General features: G+C 43.6%; 1 protein-coding gene across 5 annotated transcripts in view; it reads right to left on the bottom strand.

Annotated features, from left to right (window-relative positions):
- The window catches only part of HMGXB3 (HMG-box containing 3), a 330748-nt gene that overhangs the window by 192710 nt on the left and 125778 nt on the right, over positions 1–12260 (bottom strand). For all 5 annotated transcript variants that reach the window (XM_069199526.1, XM_069199525.1, XM_069199522.1 and 2 more), the window contains exons 6-7: positions 6873–7004; positions 1852–2243 (exon numbers count right to left, since the gene is read on the bottom strand). In XM_069199526.1, coding sequence (XP_069055627.1) covers positions 1852–2243; positions 6873–7004 — 524 coding nt within the window. The remainder of the gene's footprint in view (positions 1–1851; positions 2244–6872; positions 7005–12260) is intronic.

Genomic DNA, 12260 nt, shown 5'->3' with positions numbered 1-12260 from the left:
CAATGTTTTGAGGTGGTCCCTTTGCCAGAACCTTCTTTGCCCCTGCCCTTTTTGTTGTTTCCCGTGTAGGCAGCCCTGCTGTACCCTTGTGCCGCCTGCTAGAGGCATGACTGCTGCTGCTTTTGGAATGAGGGGGTAGGCTCAGGTGAAAGCGTCTGCACTAAAACATAGCCCTACTCAAGGAAGGCATACATATCCACTTTGTGAAAAGAGGCCACACGTTGGGCTCACCTTGTGGTATGGCCCGGGGGTGATGATCTGATAGGGGATCACCACTAAAATCATTACCAGGGCTCCCAGGGTCACCTGTGGGCAATGGTTTAAATGGTGTGTCTTATGGTTTGGCAGGGTTGAAAAGTCTGTCACCCATATAAGAAAAGAGAGTGGATGTTTCGTGACTACAGAGGCAATGGGAGTGTTGACCTGGGAGGTGGTGCTGATGGTGGAGGAGGTGGTAGTGGTGAAAGGGGAACATGAGGTACAAGGCTGGTGCCAGTGTCTCTCAGGCTTGGCAGCTGGAGGGGCTCTAAAGTGAGGTGCTCCTTAAAGGTCAATTTCCTCTTTTGGAATGCCTCCAAAGGTGTTGCCAGAGGGGGCTAGGTTGAGATTTTCCCTGTATGGAGGTAGATACACAGTTGCTTCTGTAGTGCATCCAGTTCCTTCTGGAGCCTCAGTAGGATTGGCTGCTACAAATAATCGGAGCCCACTAGAATCCTTTGTGCCGATAGTGGTTTTGGCTTCTGTGGCAGTCTCTAAGTCAATGGAGGCTTGGGGAGCAAGGCCAGCTTTGGTGCTGGTGTCAGGGTGTCTTCAAAGTTCACAAAGCTTGTGGAGGATCATGACACTCAACAACTGAAGAGGGTTGAGAAATGTAGCTACACTTACGATACCTGCAGAGGTCGTTCATGGGTTGGAGACTGTAGAGACAGGGCTCAACAAAGGTATCAGAGGCCTGCCAGAAGGCAGACCTGGCACGTGTGATCGAGATTGGGTGAGAGGCAGAGGCTGCATACCTAATGACGATCGGACCAAGGGTATTTGGTGTGGTACTGGGGACAGTATCTTTATGTGTCTGATCCATCTGGGTGAGTTCATTCTCTGAGGAGACATCAGGGAAGATGAGGGGTGCGATGCCCCATATAAGGCTCAATGCCCTGCAGTCAGAAGTCAATGGTTGAGTCTGTATCTGAAATTTGTTGTTGAGATTAGCACAGACAAAAAAAATTCTGATGAGCGAAATCGAATTGCACAGCGGAGAATCAGAAAAGCATCGTAACTTCGAGTCTCAGTAGTACACGTCCAAACCAGATGAAGGAAAAAAAATGATAGAAAAAAACCCTATCTTACATGAAGCCACTGCCCCCTGCACACTAAAGGTGTCATCACAAGGCATTGTGTGACTGGAAAAAGCTTTCTTCAAAGACAAACAATCGGGAAATATTTGAACATTAGACGGCAGGGGTACGCAGAGCATGTGTATCTAGAGCCACACATGCTACAAACACATTGTTCTGTTGTTCAAAATATTTTAGCTTTATATAGGGGGAAGAATCCACATCATTCAGAGGCAGCACTCTAAGAGGAGGGAGTTGTGTTAATATGGTAACAAACAAAGCCAATGCCATGTTTAAAACGAATATCCAGTGGTCTGAAACACTTCCTGCATATGGGTATGAATGCCTGTTCTTTGTAGACAAAAGAAAGCAAGGGAAAATGGCAGTGGAGTGTCAAAACTAAACAAAAGTAAAACTGACACATTTATTTTGAATACTGTTTATGTCCACCTATATTGGTTGCATGGAATATTATCGTACAGTCAGAGGTTGACGTGACAGACCAATTCATACTCACTCCAAGGCTTGTCCAACACTATCCACCTCTGCATTCAGACTCCCAGTGCCTGCGCCATCTATAGGGGGCTGTGGGCATGTCTCAGGACGTTTGTTCTGTCCTGTATGTGTGACGAGACCTCCAGTCCCAGTGACCACCTCTGCAGCAGCACCTTTCACCTCCAAGTTGTTCTGCAGGATGTGTGCTTCAGAGATAATCACCTCCTCCCAATCAGTCTCCTGAGGCTTTTCTCCACAAGGGCCCACCCTCAGTAGTTGGTTGACAGCTGCCAAGCTCTCCTCTGCAGACCCCGGTGTGCTTCTATCTTCTGTCCTTGGTTGTGGGGGCACAATGGTACTTCCTTGGACTCCTGGTTTGTCAGAAAGACTACTATGAGTTCCTTTTGACTTCTCCTAGAATGAAGAGACCCACCACCAAATTGTGAAAATGCAGACAGAAATGTTATAAGAAATACTTAAGGCATTTGGTGATGTGTAATGAATGCAAATTAGCAAATTTCGACTATGACTTGATAAACAGTTCAACTGCACAATGCCCAAATATGGGAGCCTATAATGGCTTAAATGTTATGTTGAAGATAAAGCCACTAGAGGAGCAGGAAGAGGTTTGTAAGCCAACCTGCATTAGATAAAAACATTCTGGTTCATGTTTCACTCTCAACAGAACTTTAAGACAGTGGTTCCCAACCTGTGGTCAGGGGACCCCTGGGGGTCCATGAAGCCTCCTCAGGGGGTCCATGACTGCTTAGAAAATTAATAATATTAACAGTTTAGGTCCCCAGCTTTCAGTAATGACTCATGGGGGGCGGGGATGATTAGTCACCGGATTCAAATAATGATTCAGTGGGGGTCCCCTGGTTCCAGTACTGATAAAGTGGGGGTCCACGGAAGTCAAAAGGTTGGGAACCACTGCTCTCAGAGCTATAGCTTAACACATAAATGAGTAAGCAGATAGTGCATATGAAACCAACATTTTCAGATACTTAAGTGTGACACACTAACTAACAAATGGAACAACAGAAAAATGCACTCTAATTTGCTGCAGGCACCCACAGCGGATAACACTCAAGGGCATGCTATCAATTCCACTCCATTATGACTGTATTACTGTACTTGAATGAGCAAATGATATCTATAGCAAATTAACAAGGCTTCGCATGGGTCAATGGGGAACGAGAATATCAGAAGTATAGACAGCACAAGTTAAGTTAGGAACCTCGATACAAAATAACCTGGAAAGCATCACCTGGAGCTCTTTATCCATTGTGGCAGACAAACACATTTTCACTAGATCACTTGGAAACGAGTGACGTACATAGTCCTCCAGGTTCCATGGGCAACAATTTAGAGACTACCTATATCAGGAAAGCACCTTATTCATTCAACCCTACCAGGGGTTCCTGCCTCCCCCCAATATCATTCTATTTCCTGTGCCTCAGGGTAGCTTTTTGTGAGATATGTCACCTGTCACCTACTAATTTGACTTTGAAGCAGGATTGACATACATGTACCCTCAAACTCTGATTTTTAGGTTCTCTATTTCGGTTCTGGAAGGCAGTGGATCTAGACAATTACTGTAAAGATGTACCACACCAACCACCATCCAGATTCATACTACAGGTCACATTTCTCATGCTTGGTAATCCAGTTCCATTTTTAAACCCATCCACAAGTGAAATAGGTCTGCCAGGAAATGGCCACTTGCATTATCCCTAAACATCTAGGAATAATGTTATGTAACATTAATGGGCTCACGCACTGCATTAAATCCGAAAAGGTGCACTGTCCTAAATGGGTTTCAGACATCCGGACACAGTCTTCATTCAAGAGACAAACTTGGCACTCTTTGAATCTGACAAACAGAGTGGGGATACGACTGAAAAGTGGTGTATGCTATTAGCACATTCATCTCCCCTCAGATCGAGGCAGGTGCTTCAACTTTCAGGAAAGGAGGGTGGCCATTCTCTTCCAGATAACATTTCTGTTGTGCATCCTCAAAACATGGAATGACTTTGGTGGAAGGTACGTGCTCAACAAAATTAAAGTACACGGGGCACTTACAGTCATAGGCTTGGTCTATTCTCCCATTTGCAACAAGTCAGAAAGTTTGAGTGAGCTATCCAGGGGTTTCACAGAATTTGGCCAGACTAAATACTCAATAGGTGGGGAAAGGAATATGACAAGCGATCCAGCTTTGAATAGATCATGCAGACCAGACTTCAGCAATAACAGGGACAGAACCATCCTTAAAGATGCTAGGTGAGGCCATTCATTAATGAGAGTATGGAGGTTGCTGCACCCCCTGGACAGGCAATATCTGTTTTCATCCTGTATGCATTGGACCTATACATGTATTGACTATTTCTTGGTCTCCCATAGAAACCTGGCAAATGTTGTTTCCGGAGGATGGTATAGCTGATAATGCTACTGCAAATTTCCCTAGGCCTGAATGAACTTCTGCCAAAACTCTGGATGATGAACTTCTGCAGATATGAACATCCTGAAGTAAGCGTGAACTAAACACACTCCTGGTGGAATTTCTATCCGCTAATGAGACTCCAGCAAAGATGCTGTGAGCAGGGGCTGAGGCTGCTCTGAAGGGGACCTTATTCACAAAAGGCTGCTTGCTTGAAGTTTGCCAAGGGCTCAACTGTTTAATAAGTGGAGTACAATTGATTAATGAGACTGCAGTTGCAGCATGTTTTTCTACTACTCATCCCACAGAAGTGCACATCTACCCCGAGTGTTCGACAAGCAGATTTTAACACAGACATAGTTGAAAATATAAGAATATCTCTTGTCTGCACTAGATGGGAAAAATTTCTGTTTGGGGAGACAGAGGGTTCAGAAGAGGATCAAAACCATGCACTACACTCAGCTAGATAGAGCTGATCAGCTGTACACAAACTGCTCAAAGCACAACCGTAATTGCATACCAAGGCATCCCATGTGGAGGGATGCTAAATTTAGGATCGGAGGTCAACCATTTTTTAGGTCTCATCTGGTGTGAGATATATTATTAGCTTACAGCCCGACCATTGCTTACCATTGTTTGCTTCTTATTTGCTAGATCATGTAGGCTTTCTTTATTTTCTTGCATTTGTCCCTTAGAGCATGGGTGCATTATTTGTGTCCTTCCACTGCGCAACTTCCAAGAACTACTTTTTCTTTTTGTTTAAGCATTCCACAAGACTGCATGTGTTTTTTGTGTTTTCCAGTTGTCTCCCCTCATGTACTCCCCTTTCCCCATTCAAAGCGATCCATGTTCCTCTCTTTTCCTCGTTTGTTTTTCCCTTGCTTCACCTATGCTGCTTTTTTGCCTGTGCGCTTCTTTTTGCCAGCTCCATGTTGCTTTCTCCCACCTGTCTGCTATTCCCCCCAACAGCATCCTCCAAGTTGCTTCCCCCCGCCTGTATCCTATGCTGCATCTGTGCCCTCTGTGTTGCTTCCTCCCCATCTGCCATGCCTTGCTTCTCAAGAAGCCAGATTAATGCCTACCTGTTGGCTGCAGGAGCCATAGACATTACGGGAAATGGCTTTTCCTACATTTGAATGCTGGCAGCGCGCTGTTAAATATCTTGCAGAGCCAGCCAGACAAACCTTATTCCTCTTAAATTTGCACAGAGTGCAACGCAATGTCACCTGATCAAGCACTGTAGTGTATGGGGGCTAGACGACTGTCACCATGGGCACAGAGTTTATGTACGAGCCAAGTGAATTATGACAAATGCAGTTCTGACTTTGCATCCTGCTGAAGCTGTCAACAGGCCATTTCAGAGCACTTAGAAGGCAAATGTGGTGATTTAAAAGGTGATGGTGGGGTTAATGATTTTGAACACAGATTTCTAACATAATTATTATAACAACAGAAGAACAAATTTGTGTGTACTTCCTCCTGTGATATTGAATATGTGATACAAGAAGATAAACATTGCCTATAAGCACTTGACTGAAGGCTTGCTATGGCCATTCACTGCATATCTTCATAGACTTCACATTCAGTTCAAAGAAGCAGTGAGAAAAAGGATTGTGATAAAATATGAGATGCCCATTAGCACAGTTCCCCAAAATTACTGACCATGCCCACGCAGAAAACATTCACACAAAGAGATACATCCCACACAAAATCCCTAACACATTAACTATGAAAAACACCCCCACAATCATTGCACTGCACAGCCACCTTCCAAAAAACCTGTCTACACTGATAAGACCAACCAAACTTAAAAAACATCCTCTGCATCGAAAAATAAAGCAATAATCTAAACAGACGCATGCCCCATTATTTAAACATTACACATCCAAATCCGTGAAACAGAAAAAGCACCCATCACACCAACACCACCACCAGACACCTACACACCTACACACCTCACAAAACCACCGAACCCACGACCACAGTGTACAAAACCTACAAACCTTTTCCCCCCAAAATCAATTATGAAATGCAATAACTTTTTTCAATCAGCCAAACCCTGACACAGAATCCTCCCCGGTAACACAACCCGCCTCACACACAAACGCATCTCAAGTAACAGACCCATCCACAAAGTTGCAAGGCCCACTCCATATTCCCTCCAACAATACCATCACTCCCACACACAATCACACATTACTCCAATTCTCTGAACTAAATTTAGGAAAATGATGAGAACGCTCTTGAAACAATCAACATGACCATCATGTTTGTAAGAGTGCGCCTGAGAGTCAGTTACAAGGTTTATAGTAGTGCTGTAGTACAGAACAACCCTTAAGTAGATGCATTCTGGCAGCAGAATAGAAATCAACTGGTTAGACCTTTGGTGCACTCAAGTAAGATGCTAATAGCTGCTTAGAGAACACTCAACTCCTTTACCTCAAACATCTGAAATATATTAACGGCATATGGTTTTGATGGAGGGAGACATTATACAGGACTGATATAGATGAGAATGCATGAAGACACATTTAAAAAAGTGGGAAGATGTAAGTGGGTTAGCATCAAACAAATAGAAACATCAAATTAAGTAATGGTCACTTTACCTTAGTAACCCATTTCCCCCCTAAGAAGGTGTCACAGAGAGGGCACCTGGGAGGCTTGTGCCGAGTGACATAGGTGTACGAGCAGCCAGAGTTGGTACAATTTCCACGCCCTCTGCGCGTGTAGGTACTCGCCTGCATGAGAAAAATATCAGAGAGTAAAATAGGATGATACCCTTTGATGTGACTTATGCAACTTTTAAAATGAGGCCCACATTCCAAAATGGTTTCATTTTCAGTGACATACTTTATTAAGTCCAAACAGAAAATGCTGAACACATGTTTAACAAAATTACTCCATACAGCTGGTCTAACATGACAGCAATAAGACTTACAAACAAGCATTTGCACGAGTTAAAGCTATTAGCGTTGTAAACTCCTAACCGGACTTTTCTTCCCACATAAACTGAAAATGAAGCTATTAGTGCAAAGCAGACACTCAAAAGAAAACAGAAGTTTGCTGGCAGTGAAACGTATCAGCAAAAGTGCAATTATCCATGTAACCGGCTAAAGTGAAAATATTCATGTAACCGGGTCGATGTCATGCAAAGCACTCGACTACTGCCCAGCAAGATCATGCTGCCTACGAAATAAAGAGAAAAAGTAGTCCAGAAACCATACCGAAAACATGGAGCCTTATATGTTTTCGGTAGTTGCCTGGTGTGCTCGAGGCGTGCTAAACACCGGAAAAGGCATGACGTATGCATGCCTTTCAATAATTAAATCAAGCAAAATTTGAAACAGACAAGCCCATAGACCAACCAAACTGAAAGGCGTGACCATGGGCATGGTTAAAAGTCAACAGAGAGATTACACCAGGGACACAGCGCTTTGCACTTGACCCTAAAAAGGAAAGCCTTCTTACCTTACACATTAGAGGAAAAAAAATATATGTTACATTCAAAGAGAGCAAGTAAGTAGGGATTGCAATAAGACTAGAATCCCTGGGGTTTACGTATTTAAATGGTAGTTATATCAAATCATATGACTGAGAATCTGAAAAAACTAAAGCAAGTACTGTACTGCATATTCAGGTATTTTCATCCTTGATATAATACACCATTTCTCTAAATGGAAATGAAAGAAAGATATGTCTTGATATACCCCCAATTGCAGACAGATGTAGGCAGAAGGTTCCAGAATGAAAATGTCACTTACCCAGTGTACATCTGTTCGTGGCATCAGTCGCTGAGATTCACATGGTATGCATGAGCTCGCCATCTGGTGTTGGGTCGGAGTGTTACAAGTTGTTTTTCTTCGAAGAAGTGTTTTCGAGTCACGGGACCGAGTGACTCCACCTTCTGTGCTCATTGCGCATGGGCGTCGACTCCATCTTCGATTGTTTTCCCCGCAGAGGGTGAGGTAGGAGTTGTACTATAGTAATAGTGCCCGCGCAATGAAAAATGTAAGTATGTACCTATTAAAGGATTAAGTAATATATATACAAATGTACAAAATTGAAGGTAACTTCTGAACTGCTACAGGCTTCCGGGGAGGTGGGTGGGTCCATGTGAATCTCAGCGACTGATGCCACGAACAGATGTACACTGGGTAAGTGACATTTTCAGTTCGATGGCATCTGTCGCTGTAGATACACATGGTATGCATAGACTAGTAAGCAGTTAGTTCCCCATAAGCGGTGGTTTAGCCTGTAGGAGTAGAAGTTGTCTGAAATAGAGTTCTTAATACAGCTTGACCTACTGTAGCTTGTTGTGCGGATAGCACATCTATACAGTAGTGTTTGGTGAATGTGTGAGGCGTAGACCAAGTGGCTGCCTTACAAATTTCTTGCATTGGGATGTTTCCTAAAAAGGCCATTGAAGCACCTTTTTTCCTTGTTGAATGTGCCCTGGGAGTAATGGGCAGTTGTCTTTTTGCTTTAAGGTAGCAGATTTGGATGCATTTAACTATCCATCTGGCTATACCTTGTTTTGATATTGGGTTACCTGCATGAGGTTTTTGGAATGCAATAAATAGCTGTTTAGTTTTTCTGATGTTCTTCGTTCTGTCAATGTAGTACATTAATGCTCTTTTGACATCTAATGTATGTAGTGCTCTTTCAGCCACAGAATCAGGCTGTGGGAAGAATACTGGTAGTTCTACCGTTTGATTTAGATGGAATGGAGAAATAACTTTTGGTAAAAATTTTGGATTAGGTCGTAGGACGACCTTATTTTTATGTATTTGTATAAAAGGTTCTTGTGTTGTGAACGCTTGAATTTCACTTACTCTTCTTAGAGATGTAATGGCGATGAGAAAGGCAACTTTCCAGGTGAGGAATTGTATTCCGCAAGAGTGCATGGGTTCGAAAGGTGGGCCCATGAGTCTTGTTAGAACCACGTTTAGGTTCCATGAAGGAACAGGTGGTGTTCTTGGTGGTATAATTCTTTTAAGCCCTTCTATGAATGCTTTGATAACTGGTATCCTATACAAGGAAGTTGAATATGTAGTTTGCAGGTATGCAGATATTGCTGCAAGGTGTATTTTAATAGAAGAGAAGGCTAGCTTTGCTTTTTGTAAATGGAGCAAGTAATTTACTATATGTTTTGGAGTTGCCTCTAGTGGTTGTATCTGATTATGATGGCAGTACCAAACAAATCTTTTCCACTTACTTGCGTAGCAGTGTCTAGTGGATGGCCTTCTGGCCTGCTTTATGACTTCCATACACTCTTGGCTAAGTTGTAAGTGTCCGAATTCTAGGATTTCAGGAGCCAGATTGCTAGATTCAGCGATGCTGGGTCCGGGTGTCTGATCTGTTGGTTGTGTTGCGTTAACAGATCTGGTTTGTTGGGCAGTTTGATGTGTGGTACTACAGACAGATCTAGCAGTGTTGTGTACCAGGGTTGTCTTGCCCACGTTGGTGCTATTAAAATGAGTTTGAGTTTGTTTTGACTCAATTTGTTTACTAGGTAAGGAAGGAGAGGGAGAGGAGGAAAAGCGTAAGCAAATATTCCTGACCAGTTCATCCATAGGGCATTGCCTTGGGATTGCTTGTGTGGGTATCTGGACGCGAAGTTTTGGCATTTTGCGTTCTCTTTTGTTGCAAATAAGTCTATTTGTGGTGTTCCCCAGAGTGTGAAGTAGGTGTTCAGAATTTGTGGGTGGATTTCCCATTCGTGGACTTGCTGGTGATCTCGAGAGAGATTGTCTGCCAGCTGATTCTGGATCCCCGGAATAAACTGTGCTATTAGACCAATTTGATGGTGGATTGCCCACTTCCATATTTTTTGAGCTAACAAGCTTAACTGCGTTGAATGTGTTCCTCCTTGTTTGTTTAGATAATACATCGTTGTCATGTTGTCTGTTTTGACAAGGATGTATTTGTGGGTTATGATTGGTTGGAAAGCTTTTAGTGCTTGAAAAACTGCTAATAATTCTAGATGATTTATATGCAGTTTTGTTTGATGTATGTTCCATTGTCCTCTTATGTTGTGTTGATTGAGATGTGCTCCCCACCCTGTCATGGAAGCATCTGTTGTTATTACGTACTGTGGCACTGGGTCTTGGAAAGGCCGCCCTCTGTTTAAATTTATACTGTTCCACCATAGAAGCGATAGGTAAGTTTGGCGGTCTAGCAACACCAGATCTAGAAGGTGACCCTGTGCTTGAGACCACTGTGAGGCTAGGCACTGTTGTAAGGGCCTCATGTGCAGTCTTGCGTTTGGGACAATGGCTATGCATGAGGACATCATGCCTAGGAGCTGTAGTATTGTTCTTGCTTGTATTGTTTGGTTTGGAGACATGTGTTGAATGACCCTGTTGAAATTGTGGATCCTTTGTGGAGTTGGCGTTGCTACTCCTTTTGTCGTGTCTATTATGGCTCCTAGATATTGCTGTACTTTGCTTGGCAGAATGTTTGATTTTGCAAAGTTGACGGTGAACCCTAGATTGTAGAGGGTTTGTATGACTTGATTTGTGTGGTTTGAGCATTGTGTGAGCGAACTGGTTTTGATTAGCCAGTCGTCTAGATACGGGAACACATGTATTTGCTGCCTTCTGATGTGTGCAGCGACTACTGCTAGGCATTTTGTGAATACTCTTGGAGCGGTTGTTAAACCAAAAGGCAATACTTTGAATTGGTAATGTATTCCTTTGAATACAAACCTTAGATATTTCCTGTGTGATTGATGTATTGGTATATGGAAATATGCGTCCTTGAGGTCTAGGGTTGTCATGTAGTCGTGTTTTCTGAGCAATGGTAACACTTCTTGTAGTGTGACCATGTGAAAGTGGTCTGATTTGATGAATGTGTTTACTACCCTGAGGTCTAGAATTGGTCTCAGTGTTTCGTCCTTTTTTGGTATCAAGAAGTACAGTGAATAAACTCCTGTGTTTATTTGTGTGCTTGGTACTAATTCTATTGCATTTTTTTGCAGTAGTGCTTGAACTTCTATCTCTAGAAGCTGTGAATGGTATTTTGATAAATTTTGTGATTTTGGTGGTATGTCTGGAGGGAATTGCATGAATTCTATGCAATAACCATGTTGGATAATTGCTAGGACCCATGTGTCTGTAGTTATTTTGTCCCATGCTTCGTAATATTGATGTATCCTCCCCCCCACTGGTGTTGTGTGGGAGGGGTGAGTGACGTGTGAGTCACTGCTTGTTGGTAGTGGTTTTGGGGCTTTGAAATCTTCCTCTATTTCTAGGAAATTGCCCCCCTCTATACTGGCCCCGAAAACCTCCCCTGTACTGTCCCTGGTAGGTGGGCGGTGCGGACTGTGAGGTGCTAGCTTGTGTGGCCTGACCCCGAAACCCTCCTCTAAAAGGTGTTTTGCGGAAGGTGTTATAAGATCCTCTGCTCTGCGGGGAGTAGAGTGCGCCCATGGCCTTGGCAGTGTCAGTGTCCTTCTTGAGCTTTTCTATGGCTGTGTCGACCTCCGGACCGAACAGAAGTTTCTCGTTTACTGGCATGTTAAGCACTGCCTGCTGAATTTCTGGCTTGAATCCAGACGTTCTGAGCCATGCGTGCCTACGGATGGTAACCGACGTATTAATGGTTCTTGCGGCCGTGTCTGCTGCATCCATGGAGGAGCGTATTTGATTGTTGGAAATGTTTTGACCCTCCTCAACAACCTGTTTTGCTCTTTTTTGCAGATCTTTTGGGAGATGTTCAATGAGATGCTGCATTTCATCCCAGTGGGCTCTGTCGTATCGCGCTAGCAGCGCTTGTGAATTTGCGATGCGCCACTGGTTTGCTGCTTGGACAGCAACCCTCTTCCCGGCTGCATCGAACTTCCTACTTTCTTTATCTGGGGGAGGTGCATCCCCAGAAGTGTGTGAGTTTGCCCGTTTTCTGGCAGCCCCTACCACCACAGAGTCTGGTGGCAGCTGAGAGGTGATGAATACAGGGTCCGTAGGAGGCGCCTTATACTTTTTGTCCACCCTAGG

This window comes from Pleurodeles waltl, chromosome 7, assembly GCF_031143425.1.
Source record: "Pleurodeles waltl isolate 20211129_DDA chromosome 7, aPleWal1.hap1.20221129, whole genome shotgun sequence".
Taxonomy (NCBI): domain Eukaryota; kingdom Metazoa; phylum Chordata; class Amphibia; order Caudata; family Salamandridae; genus Pleurodeles; species Pleurodeles waltl.
Note: the sequence above shows the minus strand (reverse complement) of the source record. Positions and strands in the feature narration are given on the sequence as shown.